Raw genomic sequence first — 27,265 nt, forward strand, 5'->3', positions numbered from 1 at the left:
TTGGATCCTCCAGTTCTGTTCCGTGAAGCTGAAGCAAAGTGGTTGTTACGGAAGTATTTTTTGCAATTTCAATAGCATTCTCCTTTATTCCTGGAGTTGTACTTAAGTCTTTGGCTAAAAGATGCATCAAATGAACACTGAACTGTATGTTATAAATTTCAGGTTCCCTTCATTATCTTCTAGGTTTCTTCTCATCTTTGCTACATTTGCAGTGATAAAGCTACACATCTGACACTTGAATTTTTGTTCAGTTTGTTATAGCTTTTACTGCGACTTCTTTGTATGTATTCTGCTGTATGGGCATTTCCTTTTGTAGCCATTGTTTCTGTAAGACAGACTTTTTATTCCTCTCCACCTTCTGTTGTCACACAAGCACATACTACATTTTTCCACCCATCAAGACTAAAAATAATGAATTTCCCACCAATGTTTTTTGCACATTGTTCAGTTTCCTTCTCACACACTGTATCCAGCAACTTTCCAGCAATGTCTGCTCTGCCGGATGATGTGTAGCCTGGTCATAATGATTGAATCATGCAAATGAAATATTTGCTCTGAACAAGATGAAAGGTTGAATTTGTTGAATAAATTAACTGAGCGGTCTTTTCATCGATGGAGTCTTGCTGGAATCTGCTGGTCCTGATTACAAACTCATCCATGGTTTTACTGGATGATGAGGAAAGTCTTTCTTTTGATAGAGGTAATACTCTCTGAAGTATATTCAGTTGCGGTACTGCTGGTGGTTGCAGCACATGACTTCGAAGTTGTAGACATTGCAGATGATGGATGTTCATAACCCCTATGTCTAAGTTGGAGCCTGAAACAAAATGGTAAAAAGAAGTCTCTCTCGCTGAGCATTACTCAGTGTAGTGCATTAAAGCAAATGAGATTAAGTGAAAGAGTCCTCCTACTGCAGCTGTTTGCACACTGTTTAAATGGTCTGATTTATTCTAAACCCTGTTTTATAGGGAATATAATTAATAAATCATAAGGATTATCTTAATCTGTTTAAACGCTAATACCAGCAGTATACCAAACAGCTTGAAATTTTTTTTTTAAATGTTAACATTTATTAAATGCATAATGAAACTTCACTTTCAATCAGGAAATCTTCACCTAGGATATTTGATTATATTAAGCATTTCAGAAATCTGGCAGTAACTGTAAAAATGTAACTGATAAATGCACCCACAACAAAATAACATACCAATTAATATTTTGAACACAAATATTTTGAAATTCATCAGTTTTTCAACCAATACACAAATGTATGACCATAATCTATTATCAGTTGCTAGCAGAGTAAAACATGATAGACAGTCCATAAGACTGGTGCAAAAATAAGTTTAATAACCAGTTGATCCAAATTGTTCAGACATGTCTATATCATCTTCAAAGTCATGGCCTTCTGAGGAGCATTTTTCATAATGTTTCATTCTGACAGCCAGGCCTTGCGTCTCCTTGTTGCACTATTTCCATTTGGCACTTGTTCCTTTTTTACCTTGAGGTACAGGAATTTCTTGAAAATATCCCCAAATAGTCTTCTTTAGCCTGCAGCAATGGCAGTTTTTTTTGTCTCCAGTACTCAGATGTTGAAACACTAGAGGCTACAGTCTGAAGAATGCTGTCCCTTCTTCTCAGAGACCTGCTTTGAAACCAGTGTTGCTTCTTTCTGGTTGCACTTTCTGCTCCTTCTCCCTTGTTACATAATTCCCCCACCCATGTCCAGAAAAACAAAAGAACTAACAACAATCCAAGACTTCTGCTCAGGTTACCCACATGCCTTTTGCACTGCAGTATTTTAGTTGTTCAGAGAGTGAGGGGGAGGCAGTTCAGACGTTAATTGATTTCTGTTTCTATCTCTGTCTGTGTACACATGCAAGGAGACAGCAAGGCCATTTATTTAAAGTGCCAAGAACCATCCAGAAGTAAGGGCTGGTAGTTACTGGGCAGATCAGTGATTTTGCATGAGTAGGAGAGTAAGTTTCCTTGGAGGGTGGAGTCATAAATATTCATAATATGCAAACTGAGCCAGTCAGAGCTCATATAGGGAGAAGCTATAAAATAGGAGTTTGAGATCACACAGTGGATGATCGGGGGGCATGGATCAACGTTCACATCGCATTTCCCATCAGTACCTGGCCCAAGCCAGGGAAGCTAATGACTCAATCACTAGACCAAATTCAGTGATGAATCCTGGTCACGGGCCACCTGAGGCACATTGCACATACGCTAAGACAAGTGGATAATCCTGTTGACATATGTGATAGTGTCTCTTGGAGTCAGAACATAAGAATGGCCATACTAGGTCAGACCAAAGGTCCATCCAGCCCAATATCCTGTCTGCCGACAGTGGCCAATGCCAGGTGCCCCAGAGGGAGTGAACCTAACAGGTAATGATCAACTGATCTCTCTCCTGCCATCCATCTCCACCCTCTGGCAAACAGAGGCTAGGGATTCCATTCCTTACCCATCCTGGCTAATAGCCATTAATAGACTTAACCTCCATGAATTTATCTAGTTCTCTTTTAACCCTGTTATAGTCCTAGCTTTCACAACCTCCTCAGGCAAGGAGTTTCACAGGTTGACTGTGCGCTGTGTTAAGAAGAACTTCCTTTTATTTGTTTTAAACCTGCTGCCCATTTTAACTCAGCTCAGCATTTAAATCTGGTGCTTATTCTCAGAATAAGTTATTGATCTGCGTAAGTGTAGACTGGAAGTTCAGGCCTATGGGTGTACATTAGGTATGAGTTATATTTTTCTATATTCTACAATTCCATTATTTATATATTTTGTTACAGTTGGTCATATTTGGGGGGGAGTTGTAACAAAGGATATTTAAAATATACATTTTAAAAATATAATATAACCATTAATTTGTAGTTCTTTGTTCTCTATTTCCTATACATGACATTAGTATGCCTCTTAAAAAAAGAGAGAAGAAAAGAAAATACATCAACTAAAACTAGACACACAAGGGGGTGCCTAACTGTGTAGAAAATGCAATTGCACAGATATGGCTACATCTCCAGACCTCTCCATTTGTTTTCCTAATCTAATTTAGGCCCTCAGTTATTCTTATGCTCATAAACTTCTTCCAAGAAGTGAATTACTATACTTTAAAAACAAACCAACAAACAAAAAACCCACCACTATCAGGCTAGGCATATGCTGCAACTGTGGGATCATATTGTAACTCTTGTCCAACCAAACCCCTTCCTTCCTACCTTTTTTTTTGGGGTTATCTTTATTTGCTGTTTTGCACCTAACATTTTAAATTGTGAGTGTTTCATGGCAGGGAGCTTGTCGGACTTCTGTGAGGCCTTGTCCACAAAGAAAAGTTTCACAACTCCCCCCAGCACTCCCTGTCCCCCAGCGTGGGTGCAATTATACCAATATAGAGGTCCTTTATACTAGTATAGCTATTCCTGTATAAACTATACTGGTTTAAGGCAGATTTATACCAGTGTAACTGCATCTACACTAAAGGTTGTACCAGTATAACTATTTCAGTCAAACACACACAAACACCCTTAACCTAAATGTCTCAGTACAAACTGCATAGTAAAAGCACCAAGAACACTTCTCAGTGCTCTAAAAAGTTCCTTAGCTCGTTTTTGAGTGAGGGGGATGGGGGAATATGCCACCTGTTGAAAGTGCCTGGGCCAAATTTTTCTTTGTGAATATCCTGTTCTATTCTACAGCAGGGGTTCTCAACTTTTTTCTTTCTGAGGCCCCCCCCAACATGCAATAAAAACTCCACGGCCCACCTGTGCCACAGCAACTGGTTTTCTCCATATAAAAGCCAGGGCCAACGTTAGGGGGTAGCAAGCAGGGCAGTTGTCTGGGGCCCCTGCAAAGCTAAGTTCGGCTTCAGCCTCGGGGTGGCAGGGCTCAGGGCCCTGCACTTCAGCCCTGTGTGGTAGGGCTTCGGCTTTTGCCCTGGGCTCCAGCAAGTCTAACACTGGCCCTACTTGGTGGCCCCCCAGGAGGCCCCGGACCCCTGGTTGAGAACCACTGTTCTACAGTACGGTCAATGCTTTTCTTGGAATCCTAACTTTTAAAGTAGGGTTCCACTCTTAAAAGAAATTACGTGATACCTGTTACTCAACAGACCAGCTTCTTGTACGTCTTTGGGGGCGTCATGGCTGCTGCTATCAAGTAACCAAATGAGTGAGGGTTTTATTTGGGGGGGTGGGGGATGGGGGGAGTTCTTTTTGTGTTTTGGTAGGTTGGGTTTTTACTACTTCTGTTAATCTTCCAAAAGAAACAGCTAAGAGAGAGTGAGCTGCAATCTGTTGTACATCTTGAATAGAACCGTTCAATAAGTTCCAATATTTATGCCTGTTCAAACCTATTGGAAGGCAATAGTTGTGTAACCTTTGGGTGGGTAGAGCTCACTTCATTGTCCTCCTTCAGTGCCTAAAAAACTCAACTCCCATAGAAAAGCAGCTGGAGACCCAGCATTCAGTCTCTAAGGATTTTCAGCAAGGATGCACAGGGTCAACCTCCCCACATTCAAGTCCCCAAAAGAACAAAAGGGATTAACTTAATTAAGTACTAACTTTATAAATGTTATGATAAAGAAACATAATTAATAACAATAAATAACTTAATGTTTGCAGCATGACATGGCTATTTTATAATTCACATACATTATCCTCATAGTTATACATAAACATAAATAAAGAAAACAAATTAAATCTAAACAGGTCAATCCCCACAGAAACACAGTGAGAAGGAACTCAGAGTTCCCAAAAGCTTAGATTGAGTTCATCTGAGTCTCAGAGGCTTTGATCACCAAATCTATAGTCTGCTGAGTCAAAAGCAACATCTTCCCTCTACTTACTTGTAGGAATTTCAGTTGGAATCCAGGCAGACTCTTCCTCTTCTGAAATCACTGTTAGCCAGTCAGCTAACTGATTAATCAATCACTCAGTTAAGTATGTAGATTTAAAAAAAAAAAAAATTGTTACAAGAAAATACAAAACTAAGAATAGTAAAATATAAATGACTTTCTCCACATTTAAAGAAAAGTTGGTGAATCATACTAGTTGAGACAATTTAACTAAAACAGTTTGGCTAAAATCAAACAACATTCAAAGTATACAATTAAAATAAATTAATTTTTCCTCCCAATTTTCCCTCTCTATAATTAACCCTGCCCATGGTCCATTGTTAATGGAGGGTTAACAATGTCACTCACTAACCTGCTGCAAAATGCTTCAAAGTTAGGGAAATCAGTCTGCTTTCTGGTCCTGGGCTTAGCTTCTCCCAACCCCCACAGTTCACATGGCCTTTTGCAGAGCGGCAGCCCTGACAGCTTGCCCTCATGGAGTCCGACCACAGCAACAGGGAACGTATTGGAGCAAACCCCAAAACTACCACACCCAATTCCAGAAACGTCTGGATGTGGAGTGCAACTCTGCTAGCAACAATGACCCAGACACAACTCACTCCTATCCAGTCTCCCTCTCTCCCCCTCCCCCCCCCCCATATATCTCTTCAAGAGATCTCTCTCTTTGAGGCTCTTGGGTTAGAGTTGCACAGGTGAAACTTAGGGCAGAATTGGGGCTCAGGGAAAGTGGGTGAAATTTTAATGGCCTGTGGTATACAGGAGGTTAGGCTAGATGATCTAATGTCCCTTCTGGCCGTAAACTCTATGCATCTGTGAATTTGGCTTGAAGAACTTTTAATGGTGATATCATGAAGTCTCACTAACAAGACTCTACAGATTTTGTTGCTAGCTGTAAGTTTTTTATAATTAACATTTGACATAGATATGCCAGCCTGTTGATTAGCAGTAATGCACTAGAACTCATTTCTCTTTAAACAGTGTTGTTATAAAAGTGAATTGAATGCTCTGTAACATCATGCATATTTACAGGCGGTGGTTGAAAATTGGTGGTTATATGGAGTCTGACTGGTCTTCTACTGAGAAAAACTGAGATTTGACTTTTTTGTCTAGTAATTTGTTTTATCTTTACTCTTTTTCAGGTTTGTTCTCTCCCCCTCCCCTCCCCCCTTCCTAAATAGCCAAAGTCAAAAGAGGCATGTTGACATTTCTTATTACTTTGATTTCCTGTCTCTAACAGCACTGGAAATGTTTGAAAACCTGGCTTTATAAAATAATGTTGATTTTGAAAAAAGCATGTTTGGAAGCTGCTAATATATTTATGCCTTGTAAAATTTCCTCTAGATGAATACTGGCAGAATCACCCTGAACTCCATGACATCCCAATATACTATGCCTCCTCTTTGGCAAAGAAATGCATGGCAGTGTATCAGACATATGTAAATGCTATGAATGACAAGATCCGCAAGCAAATCAACATCAACAATCCATTTGTTTTTAAACACATTAGTAATCTGAAGGTGAGTGTAAATAAAGGGTGTTTCATGACAGAAGTAAGATGTATCAAATACTTTGCATTTACATGAGGTTTAGTGTGTAGGTGTACTTTCCTAGGAATTTAAGCCATTGATTGATTTAGAGGTTTATAACTGAATCTTTCAGTATAAATCAGCTTTTTCCTATTAATGATATCTTTGTTATTTTAAACTCCATTCTGTAATGCTGGATAGGTTATGCACATCCAAGCTATGCTGCTTAATTTCCACAGAAATCCCAAGTATGGCTTCCCTCTAGGGTTTTCTAGCTAACCTCTTGAGTGCATGCCCGCTGCCTAACATTACATTTCACTGTGATCTCTTCTGTTTTACTCCTGAGGGCATTCTGCACCAAAAAAATAAAAGTTCTGCTCACAATATTTTAAAATTCTGCAAATTCTGGATGCACCGGGGTTGGGCGGATGGGGGAGTTAGCTCCCTGTACAGTGATCCCTCCCTCAGCAGCTGAGGAGCGATAGGTGCGGGAAGCTCAGGGATGGTGGTGGTGGTGGTGGTGGGAGAGTTTGCAGAGCTTCCTACAGCCAGAGGAGAAATCTGGGGGTGGGTCGGATGCCGTGCAGAGGAAGAGGAAGTCCCATCCTCCTCAGCCAGGACAAGCAGCTGAGCCTGGCACAGGGTAGGAGCCACCAGCCAGGTCTTTCCCAGTCCTGCCCCTTGCTCCACAGTGATTTACCTCTCTGATGCCTGCCCTGGGCACCTGAAACATACTGCTGGGGAGGGTTGCATGACCACTCTCGTGACTTCCATTTGCTTCCATATCAGAAAGTCATTTTTCTGCGGGGAAGCAAAGAAATTTGCAGGGGATATGAATTCTGCGCAGTGGCGCAGAATTCCCCCAGTAGTACTCTTTGGGGGTGGGGCCACTGCTATACTTGTCTGACCTTAGAACAGGTACTTTAACGGAAAGTTTATGGAGGATTTAAGTTTAGTTTCTGGAACAAATATAAAATCATACTCTTGCCTAATATAAGGCTTTCTTTGGAGTATATCTGAAATAAATAAATAAGGCAGGGCTAACAATACTTCTGTAATTTAAAATATTCAAATATATAAATTAGTTATTTCATACAGTAATAGCAGTAGTTGTACTGGGGCTATCTCATCTGTCTACCTGATATACTTAAGTTTGGTGGGGTAGGGAGCATTCCCTTACTCTTTCTTCTTGCAGAGATCCACAAAATGTCCTTTATGGGCAAAGGTGGGAGGAACGCTGCCAAAGAGGTGACTTCCATGAGGATGAAGTGTGATCTTTTTGCATGTGGATCAGGGGATATAGTCAGGCTCTACTTATTTTAACTAACTATACAAACTGATGTTCTTGCTTTTTGTTTTGTAGAGTATGGATCACTTTGATGACATTGGCCCCAGTGTTGTTATGGCTTCCCCAGGTATGATGCAGAGTGGCTTATCCAGAGAATTGTTTGAGAGCTGGTGTACTGATAAGAGAAATGGAGTAATAATAGCAGGGTACTGTGTTGAAGGAACACTTGCCAAGGTGAGTTATTACCATTTGACCGCCATGGTAGTTAGTTTATATGTTACGTTAAAAGGAGTGATCCCTGATTGGATTATTTATTTGAACTTGTTAAACAATAAGTTTGTTGTCATGTATGGATGACTGAATACAACCAAAGCCAATTGTACCCTGCAAAAACAAATGAAATGTCTAGTAAAATTGAAGATGACAATCTTCAGTAACAATCTATTCTTAAATGAAAAAATCTTTTCATATACTATTAAAAAATTAGCAGGTAGCTTGTCCCAAAAAAGTGTGATTAACATACTTCTCCCCTTCACTCCTCCCATGTGGTCTTTCAGTTTTTTGCCCTTATCCTGATCCCACTGAAGTCAATGATTGAACTCCCACTTACATCAGAGATCAGATTGGGATACCTAGCACTTTCACTTGCTTTGAAGTTGCAATCAATAAAGGATCTCAGAATCCAATTCTGCAATCAGAGATAGATACACATACCTTGTATTGATTTCAGTGAGAGTTATGGTCATATGTATTAGGGCCAAGTTCAGTCCTAAATGTTCGGTGCAAGGACAGGATGCAAGTATGTGTTTAATTTTTTTATGACTGATCCCAGGTATGTATAATGTATATGTTTTATAATGTATATTTGTTCAACTATTTACCACTTAAACCAACTGCAGATAGTTATTTTTCTGGTTCTGAAAAGTGAAAAACTGGATATATTGTAGAAGATTTTTCAAATACCTTGTTTATTGAAAGGACTACTTTTCTTTTGTGACAGCACATAATGTCTGAACCTGAAGAGATCACAACTATGTCAGGGCAGAAGCTCCCACTGAAGATGTCTGTAGACTACATTTCTTTCTCTGCTCACACGGATTACCAACAAACCAGCGAGTTTATCAGGGCACTGAAACCTCCGCATGTGGTTAGTGTGCATGTTCATTATTTCTTAGGAATATCGGTTGTGTCATTGGTTCATCAAATCTAGTATAGTGCCTCTGGCAGTGCCCAGTCCTTGCTGCTTCAAAGGTAGGCAAAATACTTCTCACCATGCTACACCAGCAAAATTTAAATACCTGGTTGATTTGCAGCACTGCTGTGGATGTGTTGTGGTGACTTCCCTGAGATGAGGTTACTCTATACCCTGTTGCGGCAGTTAAGTTCTGTGTATGTGGCTACTTATAAGATACACTACAGAACAAATACAATGTGGCATCTGGTCACTGTTGCCAAAGTGAATCGTGGACTAGATGGGTTTCCAGGTATTTTAGAAGAATAAGCAGGAGGTTATTTAGTAAAAATTATTTGCGATGGAGTTTGTTCCAAGTGACCAGGGCAGTGCGAAAGGAGATGTAGCGATGCCAATGAAGACAAGGGGAACAGTCAGGGAGAAGCTTGAGCAAAGCACTGGGAGCAGGAGGCGATCAGAGCAGGGACAGAGGTATAGGGTGCTTTGAAAATGAGAAGTAGAATTTGGAACCTGAAATAGGGAGAAAAGGAACATCTGTGCCAGCAGCTCCTTTCAAGAAAGGGAGAAGCAGAGGAAAAGGAAGCTGAACTTGGCAGAGATATTTATAAACTTATTAATGTTAATGAAGTTTAAATTCATGAGCAGTTCATGAATATATATACATACGTGTGCCTTGCATACAAATGTATATAAACATGGCTAACTGTGACTTTTCTAGTTAAACTGAAGAACTTCATAAATTCCTTTTTCATAACACAATACTAGCAGTTAGTCCATGTATTAAAATAAGTGAAATCTATGTAGATTTTTGTACCTGCACTCATCATGGTATCTGAGCACTTTTATAATGCAAACTATAATGGATAGAATACAAAGGCAAATGTGGAACTGACCACAGTGTAGTACAGTTGACATTACCTATATTGGTGGCCCAAGACAATTATATATATTTTTAAACATGATGCACAGGAAAGCAGCAACTTTCTTGGATGATTTATTTAATAAAGTGCACCTGTTTTGAGAGCGTACTCCTTATTAAGTGTGAAACTGTCTCTTGTAGATTTTAGTGCATGGTGAGCAGAATGAAATGGCCAGATTGAAAGCAGCACTGATACGAGAATATGAGGATAACGATGAAGTTCACATAGAAGTTCACAATCCTAGGAATACTGAGGCTGTGACATTAAACTTCAGAGGAGAAAAACTTGCCAAGGTATACGATTGATGTTTTCTTAACCATAGCACATCTTTGATGACGGTTATGTTTTTCCTTCAAGAATATGCCTGCTTTTAATCAATTTCAGATTGTGTTTCTGGACGACTTCCGTATACTATGAGAGGGACATAGTGTAAACACTATTTTTTTTCAGTCTGCCACTGTCTGTGCTGATACAGACAAGTCTGCCAATGCTTTCAGTCTCTTGATCTCATTCCATATGGAACGTGTTCCAGGACAGCAGCCCTAGATAATCTCTTAACAAAGAATAGTACACTAATCTCTGTAGTGTCAGGTCACTGACATTTATGGAATGAATGATGTAACAGATTTCATTTGCAATTTAGGAAACCATTAGTAAAATCCCACACACCTGAAAAAGACTGTGTGTGTGTAATATAAAAATTACAGAAAAAGAGAGAGAAAAAATAAATCACTATATATTTTGGCTGGATTAAATAACACTTGCTGACTCCATTCAGACACTCTTTTAAAATTAACATTCTTGAATGTCTCCCATCTCTAGATACTTTAGGGATGGGATGACACATGTTAAAAATGGGATTATCCAGCAGAAGATATCATATGCACTGGTTACTTTTTTTGCTTTTTGGAACATGATAGTGAAACTACAAAGGGAATCCAAAGATAATATATTTTACCTAAAGATCTTTCTTGAAAAACAAAGATTTAAATTTGGATATAGTAGGTATTCTTGACAGTTAATGAATCTCCAGTGTTCTAGACTCTCTTGCAGAATGAAGGGAGTTAAGACAAATGACAACTTTATTTGATGTAATGTTAAATCTTGCAATAAAAGCTGTGAATATTGGACTAGCTGAGAGCAACTGTGCACAAGTGACCTTACAGTGGTACATATAGAAAAATGTATTAATCAATCAGCATTTTTCATTTATTCCCCCTCAAAAAATCTAATGTAGACACTGTTTTGATAGTTTGTCCGAAATTGTTATATAACCAACTTTCTCTCTGCTGAATACAGCCTTCAATTTTTTTTAAATGTTACATAAAGATTTAAAGAAGGAGTTTTTGAAAAATGAGTAAATGGTATTCATTAAGCATCTGATCCTCCTCCCAACAAAATCAATGGCAAAAATCACATAGACTTCCATGGGGCAGAATCAATTGACCTCTTCCAGCCGGTTGACCAAGTATTTCTAGACTCAGAGGTGGGTGGAGTATATAGCGTATACTCAGTATGCACACATACATTATTTGTATGCATGCTCTTCTGGAAATAATCCTCATAGAATATGTCTACTTAAAGGTTATCTAAATTAGGCAAATATAGAAAGAAAATGAACGTAATGACATATAATGTACATTAGTTTGTACAGAGAATCTATAATAGTGAAGGTAATCTCTGGACTTCTGTACCTATGAATTCCCAGCATCCCTTTCTAGCAGGTGCAGTCCTAAAACTTGCATCATAATACACATTGTGCTGTTCTTGAAGGACATAATAGTTACCTGCAAGGGTTATGCTAAAAGTCCGAAGCTTGTTTGTAAGATCTCAGAAGTGGAAAAGCATATATGGCTGCTGTTTAAGATGTAATTGGCGTTGAATTGTAATAAAAACCATAGTAAGAGCCTGAGAAATCTGATCCACAGGCTTCCCTGTTGTTCTGCCAGTTAGTGACACCGAACACCATAAACAACGGAGATGAAAAATGTGTTGAGTACTTATGATGTCGCTGCTTTGGCTGAGAAACTAGAAAGTCTGCAGCTCTGATTCTTTATGGAAATCAGTGGACCATATATATACTTCTCATCACTTGTGTGTTAAGTAGACCATGCCTGTATGTTCTATATGACAGCTGTTGTAAATGAAATATGTCACAAGATTTGAATATCATTCTGTTCTCCAAATCTCTCTGTTGTGTTGTGCCTTTGAAATGTTCTTGCTATCAAAGATTACTCTATGTGTATCCTTTGGCCATGTTGTGAGCTTCCAGTGGTGATATCATCTTCAGCTGTTTAAAAAGGAGCCTGCATTTCATCTGCAGAGTTAACCTCCAGCCACCACAGCTTCAGTTTTCCCTGTAACAATTTTTATTTTTCTCTTTTCGACAGGTGATGGGGTTTTTAGCAGATAAAAAGCCAGAGCAAGGACAGCGCGTTTCAGGGATCCTGGTTAAAAGAAACTTTAACTATCACATCCTTTCTCCATGTGACCTCTCAAGTAAGTGAAGATGACATACTGTCATGTGCTCAGTAACTAATCTGAGTTTCCTGTTCTAAAGGCAAAAGATGTATAGGACCTTATATTTGATGCATTATGTTACTACAGTCTCTGTGTGATCAGTAATTGGCTGACATCAATTTTTAAACTTTTATTTAGGCTAAGTGTGGGGAAAAGTTGCTTGATAGGGGTTATGTACAGCAGTACAGGAATGTTTGTAAGATGAAATACCTGTCAGAGACCATTCAAACTGATAGAGAGGGTTTATGGGTAAAGAACACTGGCATTTGCAAGCTTTCTGCCATTATTTTCCTTTCCCTCCTGCAATGGCAGATGGTAACCTTAAGCCTTGAACTGCATCTATGTATTAAAGACCAGCATTTTTGTTTTTGTTTTTGTTTTTGTTTTTTGTATGGCCTTAACCTATGCACCACTTGCCCTGCCACACATCTGAGTTTTCATTGTGTATACTGGACAACGTTGTGAAGTTTGGGTTTGGTATGATGCAAGGAATGGTGCATAAATAGAATCAACAACAAACAATTACAGCTTTCAGAACAACTTCGCAAACCTGAATTTGCAGAAAGTCTGAAACGAGGTTGAGACCTACGAAGTTAACTGCTCCATTCATTTCAGTGGGTGAAGTCTGTCACCTTCAACAATTTCACAGCTGATCGCATTAGCAGAAACATCAAACTAATATGTTTACTTGTCATAGTTGGATTTGGATGTAGATGTTAAGGCAAGGTAGTAGGGCAACTAGTTTCTATCGTTGGTTGCTGGAGCGAGAAACAAGGAATTCAAACCCTTCCTCTGTCCCTGCCCAAAAACGGAGAGAGAAAAAAATGCATTCCCTCCCTGGTACCAAAACCCCAAACCACCTCCCATTCCTGTATGGGTACCAAAAATACCATAGATGGTGGAGGTGGGCCCTAGCCAGTTGTCGAAGCAAGCTTTCCTTTGACAACTTCTAAAATGCATTTATTAGTTTCCAGTACAAAAATTTGCAGCAAATTGAAAACTTAAAATGTGCAGAAAGCATGATTTGAATTAAATTTATTCTCAAAATAAATAATACAAGGAACAATAAGTTGATTGAATAGGACAGTGAGGACAAGGGGACTTGTAGGAGACAGTGCATCCCTGCTGCATAATTTACATCTAATGTGCCACATAAAATACAGGGCCTTGCCCATGCCTTAATTACAGACCCAATCTTCTTCTTGTAAACTGCATCTGGATTTTTTGTTTTGTTTTTCTGTTTTCTGCCAACTGTATGTAAGCTTTTGGAACCAACAGTAGCCACCATTTCTCAGCACTGAAAAATCTATTTTTTAGAAAGTATCTTTTAAAGGACTAACTTCCTTTTCTTTTTTAATTCCTTCAGATTACACTGATTTGGCTATGAGCACTGTAACACAGACACAAGCCATTCCGTATTCTGGCCCTTTCAATCTGCTTTATTACCAGCTACAGAAACTGACAGGTGTGTGCATTTGAAAGAGATGTTCAAGACCTATTGTCATTTCTTTAAAGGTTTTTGTTTATTCTCTTTCTTGGGGCAATCTGAGTGATAAATTCTGCTATCCTCTTACTAACTAAGGTATTAATAATTTGTTGCAAATTTTCACAAGCTTCGTTAGATTCTCACTGGCATCCTTCTCTCGCCGCTAGAAGTCATCTTCGAGGCTGTCTCTACACTGCAAGCCAGTAGTGTGATTCCCCTACTAGTGTGCAGTGAGCTAGCAGGAGTATAAATAGTAATGTAACCACAGTAGCACAGGTAATGACAGCAGAGGCACGGCTGAACCATGCCGAGTACAAACCTGCCTGAAACCGGTGGCAAGTTTGCCCTGCCTCCTAGTTGCCACAACTCTCCCTCTCCCGGCTTCAGAGGCGCAACAAGCACTGACCCACCATCCAACTATATGGAGCCTCCTTCTGATGTGTTAGTCTGTATTTCTAGTGCTTTTTTTCTTTAACTTTGTAGACAACATATGTATAAAAGCTTAAGGAATTTGATCCTGGGGTTCATAAGTATTTGGGAAAGTAGTGATTAACCAAAACAGGAAGCACACCTTCCCAAATTGTCAGTGAAATAGTGAGCAAATTTTAAGTCCTGCCTTTTGGATGCTGCTTGCTGAGACACTTACTCCAGAATGAGAAATGGGTATAAAGCAAGGGCAAAGAAAATCAATTTTTTTTCTTCCTTGGCATCTTAGTAAGTGTATTGTACATCCACTGGGATGAGCTAAAAATGATAGTCATATACCTCACCATTTACTTAGTTTCCTCTTGAGAAAGAATCAGTCAACCTTAAAGTCTAATTTTTTTTTAGAAGACGAAGATAGAAGCAGGTTGTTCATTTAATTGAAAATATTTGAGTTAAAATAATGGAAGATGTGTCTAAATCTCCTAGACTTCTTTGACAATCTCAACCTTTGTTTGTTGTATCTGACTGCATGATTTACATTCATTTAATTCTGAGGCGCTCCAGGCCACTTTACTATTTGCTTGGCTACTTTACAATTCCATACATTACTTTTTACACAAGAAAATATTCTTACAATGTGTTGTTTTCTACACCGGTTATAAAACTTGGTATTTGTGAGATCTAGCATCTTTCTAGCAGTCTTCACTAACAAAGTTAATTGTGCCCAGATACTTAACACAATTAGTATTAACAACAAGGGAGAAGGGCCTCGAGCCAGAATAGGGAAAGAACAGGTTATAGAATACTCAGACAAGTTAGATGTATTCAAGTTGGCACGGCTTGATGAAATTCATCCAAGAGTACTTAAAGAACTAGCCAACCCAATCTCTGAACCATTAATGATTTTCTTTGAGAACTCATGGAGGATGGGTGAAGTCCCAGAGGACTGGAGAAAACAGTAGCTATATTGAAAAAGGAGGACCCAGAAAATCACAGAGCAGTCAGCCTAGCTTTGTTATGTGGAAAAATACTGGAACAAATTATTAAAGAATCAGTTAGTTCAGACCTAGAGGATAAGACAAGTAATAGCGCTCCCAGCACTGGTAGCTACACCCCTTGTGGAGGTGTTTTTTTTTTAGAGTGCTGGGAGACCTCTCCGCCAGCACTCTGCCACGACCACACAAGCCACATTAAAGTGCTGCCAGTGTAGACTAGCCCTCAGGTAGCTCCACATCAGAATATCAGAATATAGCCCAGTGGTTAGGGCACACACCTGAGAACTGGGAGATCAGAGTTCAAATCCCTTCTCCCCTTCAGGTGAAGGAGGGACTTTGAACCAGTTATGAGGGAGGTGGGATCACTACACGTACTTTCTTTGTGAATTTAGCCCTAGGCTACTTTTTTCTACTGGTGTGCTTTAGTTAATGCACTGCACTATTAAAACATATCAACTAGAACAGCTAATATGGCCAGTATTACACCCTAAAAAGCCAAAAAGTGTCATGGAGTGTGTGGAGGAATATGTGTTTGAGGGGGAAGAAATGAATTGCATATATATGGCCCACACACTCTAAAACAGAGAACCCCACTGAAATAGAAGGGTTTTAAATCCTTCAGCATTTGTTTAAACCAGATATATTTTCCTGTGCAAATATAGGTACTCTGATTTATAATAACTTTTGTTGCTATGTAATTTGCTCTCATTAAGCAATTTTTGCCACACTGTAGGTGATGTAGAGGAAATTGAAATCCAGCAAAAGCCAGCCTTGAAGGTTTTCAGAAATATTACTGTGATCCAGGAACCTGGCATGGTGGTACTTGAGGTAAGTGTGAAAAGGAGGGGAGAGAAAATTTCCATTCCCTGTTTTGTAAAAACCAATGTCACGGACAGTGGCTTTGGTGTTGAGTTAAATGAGAGATCATTAGGTTATTTGTGCTGGGTATCAAGTTAAAGGTGTAAGGTCACTGGTAAAGTTTCCTTCAGTGATCATCTTACTCTGATATGTGTCATTTTAAAATGTTTATTTCACTTCTTCACTGCAGTTAGATACCCCAGGAGGTTTGATGTGTAAGCATCACTGTTCTTGCCACTAGTATTAGAGAGAAACTTTACTAACACCTTTCTGAGGAGGCACTTCCCTATCAGTGCTAGTCATTAACTAGCACTGTAGAAATGCTTTAAAAGTAATAGAGCAATTCTATAGTCCAGATTTCAGACCCAGTGCCATATTCTCCCTGGCAAATAGTAGTTGAAAATAATGCCAAGACTATGTTCATTTCCTGAAGTAGCATCTCCGATCGTTTGATAGTAATCCCTCCAGTGTGTCCAAAGAGAGTGAAAACAAAGGAGAAGGAGCCTCTGGAATCCGAGAATGTGTCATGGTGGGGAATGGAGAACTTCTAGGTGACTCCATTTTCAATTTACAAAGTTATATTTATTTTAAAATTAATATAGTGCAAAATGTATCCAAGGCTATGGACGTTAGCCTCTTCAGCACAAATCAGAGTATAGAGTCAAGAGAATTTCATGGCTGTTATGACATTTTTATGTTGTATTATTAATTCAGTCCAGATTATGCTATTGCCAGAGTATTATTATTAATTATTATTATTTTTCAGTGGGTGGCAAATCCTGCAAATGATATGTATGCAGACACTGTAACAACAGTGATCCTGGAAGTTCAGTCAAATCCCAAAATACAGAAAGGTATTACATTTAATTTGTGTGTATTTAATTGTAGCATACTCCTTAGCATCTCTGCTGTTGAGAATCTTAGCAGACTTTTTACATTATGATAAATGTATTTTCATTATGAAGCAAAACACTTATTAATGAGCAAACAGCCTTGCTGTTTAAAAACAAAACTGATTTGATTTGCATTGTTGGTTAATTGGATTCTTTTATATGTAAATGGCAACTTGTGCATTAATATATGGAAAAATTACAGCCATATTATTACGGAACAGATGAAGTGGTTTACATGTACAAAGCTAAAAGAAAGCAAAATTTAACATTGTAAGTGATTCACGGTACCACATCTAAATATTTATTTTAGCCTCTCATTTGAAAGTCCTGTTTAGTAATGTTTGTATTTTGCCTAGTTTTAGATATATACCCATTGACATCAGTAACCAAATAGCATTACTAGGTCATAACAGAATTATTGTATCAGATGCTGGATGTGAGGTTGCTGATTAGCTCAAGTAACAAAGCAACTTTGCTGGTACTAATAGTGGTGGTGTCTTATGACTAGTTTCATATATGAGCCTGTATTTTATTGTATTCATGAAGTGGAACAGGGACTGCATGATGGATTGAAATGTACTGGTGAAGTTGTTTTCAGTTAGTAGAAAGTATGAAGAATGGTGTGACTCTCCAAGAGGATGAACATTTATGGGGACTGTGCAGCATGATAGTAGTAGAAATTTAAAGTTGGATAAATAACAGTAATGCACATTGCAAAAATAGTCTAAAAGTTCTCATATCCTCTATTCATACCCACGAAAGCTTATGCTCCCAATACTTCTGTTAGTCTCAAAGGTGCCACAGGACCCTCTGTTGCTTTTTACAGATTCAGACTAACACGGCTACCCCTCTGATACTCATATCCTCTGTGGTCTATACTATATACTCTTTGCCAATACATACCTTTATGCTTGGAACACATACATTCTTCTTCACATTAAGGGCCAAACCAAATTCTGCCTTCATATGCTCTTGCTCATCTATGAAAATTGATGAGAGCTGTGTATGTAAACTTTGTAAATTAACTATATGTAATGGTAGACATTTGCAAGAAGAAAATACAACACAAGAAATGTCAATGAAAACCTAATGCTGACTTCTTTATCTTTTTCAGCTGCAGTGCATAAGATTTCCAAAAAAGTAGATATGGATGTATTTAGCAAAAGGATGGAGATCATGCTTCAGTAAGTTGGCTTGTCATATTATTAATAACTGAAAATGGTCAGTTAGAAACATTATTTGTTTGCCATGCAAATGTGGTGATTTTAGCATAATATATATGGCCACCAAATATATGGCCTTTAAAGAAACACAGTTCTCTCCTACATTTTGCCCATTTCGTTGTTTGCATGTACTGTAATTCAAAAAGGCTGCAGAGGTTTATATCAGTTTCATTTCTATGAATCTCAATAATTAAGTAAACCAAAGGATAAAAGGTAATAAATCCTGCAATATCCTAACAGACTGTTTCAGGATATTTTTTCTGATCATTTAAATTTTTTGAACCAAGGGTGTGGTGATATTTATTTGTTTTAGAGATGCTGAGGATCTGTACTTCCCATTGACTTCAATGAGAGCTGTAGGTACTCAGAACCCCTGAAAATCAAGCCATCACTGTCACAGTTTCAGGGTAACTGCACCTATATTCCCCCTTCGGTGGTCCATTTCAGGACTGCCCAGACAGGTCTCAGGTCTCCTGCTGTTGCCTTTCTCTGGGCAGGGGGACACTTGTCCTACTCCCTTCTGATTGGGGTTTTAAGGCACCACAGTGCCCTGCTTGACATTGATATCCCCAGCAAGCCAGTCTGCCTAAAGGCCAGTTCCTGGGCTTTCTGAGGGCTATGAACAGTGTATTGCCAGCAGTTACAAATTAACACACGGCTCTTTCTGAGTTCGCATGTTTATTCTTAAGCTAAAAACGTTAGAGAAAACCTATCAAAACAATACAAGTTCTTGTACACATGCTAAAAACTTACCAGAAGTCACCCATCCGTCTTTCCAACCCTTTCGGAAGGGTTGGGGCCTCCTTGGACAGAAGGTCCTGTCTGTTTGCTGGATCTGAAAGAAGGCCTTGGTCAGTTTAAATGCAGCCTTTTTCTGTGAAAAGCTCTTTCTTTGCCTGTTGGTCTCTGGAAAATCTATTGTGAACCAATATATGCAAGACTCCCCAGGGGGTGGGACCATTTGGGGGTATTTACACCTTGAGTAATTCACCTAACCCTCCCCCCCCCCCCCCCCCACACACACACGAGTTTTGGTTCCTGAAGGAGCTGTGATAACCCTCCCACTGGAGTTGCATACAATACCTGGTCCACAGTGATGCAATATGGTCCCCAAAGATATTGCATGGAATTGCAATATCCATCACAATCCCTTCTTACTAACATACTGTATTTTGAAATCCTGTAATATCTATATTTTTGGTAGACTTGCCTTGACATTTGTTCCCTGTTCCATAGAAGCTTGGGGCGGGGAGGAGAAGGGGAAGCTGCACTTGCTGAAGTCAGTGGGACTTTTGGCCCTTACTTACTAACAGATTTTTTTCAGTAAAATCCTTAACGTTGTTTAAATATCCACTTTAATAACAACTGAGGTCAGTATTTGTCATCTATAATTTTAAAGTTAAGTAACCCAGTGAGTGACTGAAACCAGATACCATGCTAACAGAATCTGTCTGGAATCCAAAGATAATTTAAAAGAAAAAGAAAAACTAGTTTGCTAGTTAGCTATGTTTTTACAATTATAGGCCTTTCTTTTAGGGACATGTTTGGAGAGGACTGTGTTAGTGCAAAAGATGGCTCTGTTCTAAGTGTCACAGTGGATGGAAAGACTGCAAATATTTCATTGGACACACGGGTATGTATAGTTAAATTCATTGATATTATTTGAATTGTGCTATAGGAGCGAATAGGCAAAAAAAGACAAAATATCTGTCTCATGGAGCTCTAAAGTCTGATGTGTAATGGTAATGTTCCCATGAATATTGTGTACCACTTGCTATGGGACCTATTTTGATACGCAGCATCACAACAGATGAATCCTATTCAGAAATCTTTCAGGGAAAAAACTAACATCTGATTCTTCTGCTTTTGAAAGAGAAACTTTCAATATTTTTCTTTGTAGCAACCGTACTTGCTATAAGTAAAATTGCAATTAAATAAAAATATATAAAAACAGATGGTAGAGATAGAATAACTGATATAACTTACTGATTTAGAACTTTTAGACTCTTAAAATATAGTCTCCAGTCTAAATAAAGGCAAACAATCATCCAGTAGAAAATGTGCCAAGCAAAGCAGATTTGCCCATCTTGATCCTTGAGTCACTAAATCCAAAATCAGCGATGCCCACACAGAGAGAGTGAAATATCTTGTCTATTTATCAGTTAGCTTAAGAGGTAAAGCTGAAATGTATTGAAACTTGGTTTTAGGAAGATGATGTACACCTGATGATTAGAACAACGTTGTGATGAAATAAATGGTTAATACCCTCCAGTATTGTAAACTAGTGGTCCCCCGACATGGATTAGAACCCCATTGTACTAGGTGATGTACAAACACAAAAAGATGGTCCCTGCCCAAGATTGTTTAGACCATGTGGAAGAGGGAAGAGACAAAAGTACCAGAAGCCTAGAGAGAAACTTTTACTGCTTAATCAAAATATATTTAAGTATTGTATTTTATATAATTTATACTGGTGTACACACCACTGACTTCAGTGGCATTGTACCAGGCCATGTGTACTCTAGAAACTTTTGCCAATATAGTAATGTTGGTGAGAGATGTGATTTCTCTCATCCCCCTCCCCCCTCCTTCTATATTGGCAAAAGCCCTAGTGTCGACACAGTTATGTTGGCATAAAAGTCCTTTTGACGTTATATCTTATTTCATGCATTGAACCAGTATAAGCTATGCCAGCCAAAGCACTCTTTTGCCAGTATAAGTTACATCTACACTAGGAGGATTTGCCAGTATAGTTATATACTCTTCTTGCATCTGAAGAAGTGAGGTTCTTACCCACGAAAGCTTATGCTCTCAATACTTCTGTTAGTCTTAAAGGTGCCACAGGACCCTCTGTTGCTTTTTACAGATTCAGACTAACACGGTTACCCCTCTGATACTTGATATTCTACGTAGTCTCTCCTTTCTCCTGAACTAAAAGTGCCTGAGTGATTCACCTTAATCAGCACTAAGAAACCATAAAGAAATGGATAATTGCCCAAAGCTTCTATTTTAAAAAGCAGGGATTTAACAAAAAAGAAAAACACTAAATGTTAAGTAGGGTTGGGTTCAGATTTGTGCACAATGGATCATAGCATTTGGTTTTTGCATCTTGGCTTAGTGGAGCACAGGGATGTTGCTCGGCAGATGGGTTTTGGTTCCAGGTTACACTTCGCTGCAGAAGAGGGATCACCCAAGCATCATTTTCATCTGCTTTTAAGGTGGAGCTTTTGTTTGACCTCCTGGCTGGGGTGCCTGTCCAGAAAGGAGACAAGTTAAGAGTAGAAGGGAGTAAATAGTGTCTTTCAGACTAAAAGAGCCACAAGACTCACCAAAAATATAAATCCTTGTTTGCTGCCATTTGTTAGTTACATGAGTCAAAGAGCTACTGCTGTCAATGGGCTTCTCTACGTGGGTGAATTGGCAAGTTTCAAGTATACATAGATGTTTTGCCTCTCAATAAAAAAATGAATTGCTTTAATGAGTAAAAGAGGCAATGGATTTTATTTTGAAATAAACTTTATTTTCTGAATGCCCAGGTGACCATGCGTGGGTTAAAATTGAATTATTTACAGCAGAGGTGTTGATTGGCACTCTATATTATTTCCAAGCTTCTACCTAAAATAACTTAGTACAGTGCAGATGAGGTCACAGATTAAGTTAAAAACTTCGGGGTGCCACTTGGATTCAGACTTGATTTTGAACCAAATCTAGTTCACAAAACTAGACTTACTATTCAATAATTCCAAAATTAATGACTAATCAAACACAAACTTTTATCTAGTTTTGTTGTTTCTCAGCAAGACTGATGTAAATCTTTTGCTGAACTATCTTCTGTGTAGCCAATCCGCTTAAAAGACTGCAATGCAGCTGAAATCTCTTGATAATTTTCCTTACAATTTGCTTCACCACTGTAGGACGTGTTTTATTGCTGCTTAGACTGTCATCTACTATTCCTTCTCCTAATTGGCTTTACTTACAATTTTTTTAAAAAAGGTAAATTTACAGGGCAGTTTGATTCTGACTCCTTGATTACACACATCTCTTCTTCCAGACTGCTGAATGTGAGCCAGGAAATGAAGATGATGAATCCCTTCGGGAAATGGTGGAGTTGGCTGCACAGAGACTCTATGATGCCCTCAGCCCAGTCCGCTGACCTGACTGACCAGTGTATATATATAGGAAACACAAGAACAATCTTTTTAATACTTGATTCATTTTCGCCATTTTCATAAAAAAATAAATAAAACTTGCCTTTAGCAAGCCATATGTACTTATTTCCTGACCACAAAACTGCTTAGTTCTCATTACAAATAACAGATGGGCAATCTGTTATAGCAACTCCATTTTGTGTAATGTACATAATGAGTTAATATATGTACATATGAACCCATTAATGGGACATATGCACATAAGAGGAGAAATTTCTTACCCTGATATGATGTAGTAGATAACCTAAAATGATGATAAAAAATAAATGGGAGGAATCTTATATTTTCAAGGTCTGCTGACTCGTCGGAGGAGGAGTTGGGTTTTCTGCTCCCCTATATATTTATATATATAAGATTTTATACAGAGTTGTCTTTTTATTTTTTTCTTGCTGTTTCTTATGGTAATAGTATAGTGACTGATAAACACATCTCTTGCAGTCATCTGTACTAAATTATCACTTACTCTTAAAATGAGAAAGTAAGGTGAAGATCTGAATAGTAGATGCTTTCTGAACTAATATGAGAAATCACAATAGATTCCACACAAACCAAGAATAACTAACTTTCAGAAGTGTTTGAGCATCCACAGCCCCTGTTGATTTCAGCTGGAGTTGTGTGGTTACCTGGAACTTCTACAAGTCAGACCTTTAAGCCCCAGTTCAGTAAAGCACTTAAGTATGTACTTGATTCTGATAGATGTGTTAAGACCATGCTTAAGTGCTTACCAGAATTAGAGCCTAGAAGACTACATGGTGGAAGCAATGAAACTGACTATAAGGAAGAGGCTGTCAAATATACAAACTAACTATGAGAGAGATCATTTTAGCCTATCAGTATCCATTACAGTGTTAATATTGGCTCAGTTCGCTGCATGTGGGCACACCAGTGTGCCGGCACACAGCCCCATTCAAGTCAGTATAACTGTAGATACAGAGTTGCACCTCTGCACAGTGAGTTGTGGGACTGGAGGCCTAAACTAGGGGAACAAAATGCCTATAGAAATGTGATTTTTAAGTCTGTATTTTTAAATCACACTGAAAAATGTTAAGGGAAAATGTGGGGTTCCTAACAGAAGAATATAAAGATATCTTTGCATCATTCACAAGAAACTTGCTTCTTTTTTTTTTTTTTCTGAGTTGGTTAAAGTGGCATCAGATAATTCTCAGTAGTAATATCAACGAAGAACATTTATGTGTTAGTGTCTCTCTCAAAATAATTGGTTGTCACCAACTAATTATATAAGGATAAAAAATTATTCATAAAGAAATACTGATAAATGCAGTTAGCACTTTTTAAAAAAAAAGAAAACCACTCTGTGAAATGTTCTTGTTTTTAAAATGATACTGTCAAAGATTTCAGATGCAACATCTGTTTTGCGTTAAAATGTTTATAATCTGGTGGGAAATATCCTCTAATCTATTTTTACACTCTCTTTTACTATCTATAATTTTTCTATAGTGCCCATCATTGTAGTATTAGAGTCATGGAGAATTTTTTTAATATAGCCTCTGTGACAGTGTTAATATTGTTTGGCTACTGCAAAGTGAGCAAAAAGTTAATTATTCCCAAGAGCTATGTTGACTACATGAATAACATTTCTATCTTAAGCAGCAAATACAAGGGTTTGAGTCATGCCGGTTTGTTACATAAAAACTTCAAGAGGAAATCACAGTTTATTCAGTGGAAAAGAGGAGAATCATCTCTGGGTAGAATGATGTTTTCATGAACAAAAGAAATTAAAAATGGTCTAAAGTATCTGAAATTGTCCTTTTGTATTTAATCATTTGTTTAAGTAGTTCAGTATATTGGTTTTCAAACTGGTTCATGGAATGCTTCCTGGTGCTTAACACAGCTGCTTCTGCCGCATTGGAAAAACATTTCTCAATCTTCAAGTAGTAACATTTCCTGCAAATTGTGGTCATTTCTAAGACCCCCTTAGGATTTCCCGAGAAGAGAGACTTTATTTCCTCTCCCATAGCAAAGGACTTTTAATAAAAATAAACAGCTGAGATCCAAAATGGTCTGGGGATGTAACTAAGCAACTTCCTACCAACTCATTGCATTAAACAGGTTATTTTTAGTGGTAGGCACGGAAAGATTAAGTGATATTTTGCCTGAGTTTGAGTCACTGTTTGAATCTGGCAATTTCTGGGGTCATTCTATAATCTGTATAATACAGGACATCAAAGTAGTTGTCACAACAGTCCCTTCAGGCCTTGGAATCTGAATATCAAGAACATCGTCTGTATAAGTGAGTATATGTTGTTTCAGCTGTGCATCCCTAAATTTGTAAGCCCTCAACAAGAAGGATTTGCACAAGCATTCATCAGGGATGTGGCTCTCCCCCAGCAGGAAAAGGTATCTGCTATGTGCTATCAGCTGGAGGATGAGGCCATCGCAGCTTGTGCAGGGCTTAAACCCTTAGATTTAGAGTCTGCCATGGTGGCTGGTGCCTCACTCTGATGTGCAGGGTGGAGAATCTCCTGTTTTTTTCCGAAACAGCCACATTACAGAATTAATCAAAGATAAAAGGGTAAAGGCAAAGAAGTATATCTTAAACTATTTATAAAAGAGGAGTTTGCAGCTGTCAAGGCTGCTTCCCCACTTTGAACTTTAGGGTACAAATGTGGGGGCCTGCATGAAAACTTCTAAGCTTAACTACCAGCTTAGATCTGGTCCGCTGCCACCACTCCCAAAGCTAATTCCCTTCCCTGGGTAGCCTTGAGAGACTCTTCACCAATTCCCTGGTGAATACAGATCCAAACCCCTTGGATCTTAAAACAAGGAGAAATTAACCATTCCCCCTCCTCCCTTCCACCAACTCCTGGTGGATCAAGATCCAACCCCCTTGGATCTAAAAACAAAATCAATCAGGTTCTTAAAAAGAAGGCTTTTAATTAAAGAAAAGGTAAAAATCATCTCTGTAAAATCAGGATGGAAAATAACTTTACAGGGTAATCAAACTTAAAGAGCCCAGAGGACCCCCCTCTAGCCTTAGGTTCAAAGTTACAGCAAACAGAGGTAAACACCCTAGTAAAAGGTACATTTACAAGTTGAGAAAACAAAGGTAAACTAACACGCCTTGCCTGGCTGTTTACTTACAAGTTTGAAATATGAGAGACTTGTTCAGAAAGATGTGGAGAGCCTGGATTGATGTCTGGTCCCTCTTAGTCCCAAGAGCGAACAATTTCCCAGACAAAGAACACAAACCAAAACCTTCCCCCCCCCAAGATTTGAAAGTATCTTGTCCCCTTATTGGTCCTTTGGGTGAGGTGTCAGCCAGGTTACCTGAGCTTCTTAACCCTTTACAGGTAAAAGGATTTTGGAGTCTCTGGCCAGGAGGGATATTATAGTACTGTACACAGGAGAGCTGTTACCCTTCCCTTTATAGTTATGACAGCAGCCAAGAGAAAGATAGCTGGTTCGACGTGTACCAGATTGCTGTCATGGGCACTAATAAGGAGGATCATGGCTGAGCCACCCTTTATGCCTTCACACAGAAGCATAAAGAGGCACAGGGTGGATGCATGGCCTCAATGGACACTGCTATTCAAAATAATGTATCAATGTGTGTATTTTTGCTATCAGAATTGGGCTGCATGCCCAAAGTACTGTTCAATATTTTCACTAATGACTTGGATAATGGGGTGGAGAATATACCTATAAAAGTGGCAGAGGACACCAAACAGGGAAGGGTTGAAAGCATGTTCTAGGACAGGATTAGAATTAAAAAGACTTTGACAAATTAGAGAACCACTCTGAATTAAACAAGATAAAATTCAATAAAGACAACTGCAAATAACTACACTTAGGAAGAAATAATCAAATGCACACTAAAAAATGGGGACTAACTGGCCAGGCAGCAGTCTTGTTGAAAAGGATGTGGGGGTTATAGTGGATCACAAATTGAACATGTCAACAATGTGATGAAGTTGCAAAAAAGACCAATACCATGTGCAGCAAGTTCATTAACAGGATTGTTGTATGTAAGACTCTGCAGGTAACTGTCCTGCACTACTCAGCACTGATGTGATCTCAAGTGGACCACTGTGTCTTCAAGTATGTTAAAGGCTGTTATAAAGAGGGTAGTGATCAATTGTTCTCCGTGCCTACTGAAGATAGGACAAGAAATAATGGGCTTAACCTACAGGAACAGAGATTTAGGTTGGCTATTAGGAAAAATTTCATAACTGTAAGGGTAGTTAAGCTCTGCAATAGGTTTCCAAGGGAGGTTGTGACATATCCCTTATGGGAGGATTTTTAGGAACAAGTTAGACAAACACCTGTCAGGGACATCTGGTCACCCTAGTCTAGGTTTACATGGTACGGTGACAGTGGAGGGGGCTAGACGTGATGGTCTCTTGCACTTCTACATCTCAGTAATTCTGTATTCTGCAAACTCTTCCCTGAAGGGTTTATAATCTAAAACCCCAACCCTGTCACAGATAAATAGAGCATCGACTGGGTAGCCACGGGCAGTGCACTAGGCAGTGGAAAGGGCTCACGAGCCTGTGGCTGCAAACGCCAAACCCACACGGAGCAAGGGGCAGCTTCGTGCAATCAACGTGCCTGGGGTTTTGCCAGCGGGACCGGAGCGGAGCAGCTGCTGCTCGCAGGAATCCCTGGCAATGCACCCAGCGCTGGGCGCTGCCTGGGCTCACCTGAGGCGCACCGGGGGGGCGCTAGCCCACGGGGGCTCTGGCCGGAGGGTGTTGGGTGGGTCCCGGGATTAGCTGCGTCCCACAGCGGCTGCACCTCGGGGCAGGAGGTGGCGGGAGGCTTCCCCCCCCCGTGGCTCCAGGCTAGGCCCAGCGCCGGCTAGCGGCCCCCGGGCGCGCTGGGAGAGGCCGGGGCGCCGCCAAGGCGGGCGGG

The 27,265-nt window shown here is 39.2% G+C and overlaps 1 protein-coding gene and 1 long non-coding RNA gene across 2 annotated transcripts in view; one reads left to right on the plus strand and one right to left on the minus strand.

The window, feature by feature from the left end:
- CPSF3 (cleavage and polyadenylation specific factor 3) overlaps nt 1–24,148 on the plus strand; it is a 49,357-nt gene extending 25,209 nt beyond the window's left edge. Inside the window, exons 8-18 of the mRNA XM_054021909.1 lie at nt 6,200–6,375; nt 7,748–7,906; nt 8,673–8,819; nt 9,925–10,077; nt 12,175–12,283; nt 13,671–13,769; nt 15,945–16,039; nt 16,836–16,923; nt 18,077–18,146; nt 19,722–19,818; nt 22,237–24,148. Coding sequence (XP_053877884.1) covers nt 6,200–6,375; nt 7,748–7,906; nt 8,673–8,819; nt 9,925–10,077; nt 12,175–12,283; nt 13,671–13,769; nt 15,945–16,039; nt 16,836–16,923; nt 18,077–18,146; nt 19,722–19,818; nt 22,237–22,338 — 1,295 coding nt within the window. The 3' untranslated portion in view covers nt 22,339–24,148. The remainder of the gene's footprint in view (nt 1–6,199; nt 6,376–7,747; nt 7,907–8,672; nt 8,820–9,924; nt 10,078–12,174; nt 12,284–13,670; nt 13,770–15,944; nt 16,040–16,835; nt 16,924–18,076; nt 18,147–19,721; nt 19,819–22,236) is intronic.
- On the minus strand, nt 387–27,260 carry LOC128833780 (uncharacterized). Its single transcript, XR_008444334.1, has 4 exons — nt 27,055–27,260; nt 18,939–19,020; nt 17,866–17,942; nt 387–817 (listed from the first exon to the last, which is right to left on the minus strand). It is a non-coding gene; the product is annotated as an uncharacterized LOC128833780 (long non-coding RNA).
- Between the last annotated feature and the right edge of the window lie 5 nt (nt 27,261–27,265).

This window comes from Malaclemys terrapin, chromosome 3, assembly GCF_027887155.1.
Source record: "Malaclemys terrapin pileata isolate rMalTer1 chromosome 3, rMalTer1.hap1, whole genome shotgun sequence".
NCBI classification, from domain to species: domain Eukaryota; kingdom Metazoa; phylum Chordata; order Testudines; family Emydidae; genus Malaclemys; species Malaclemys terrapin.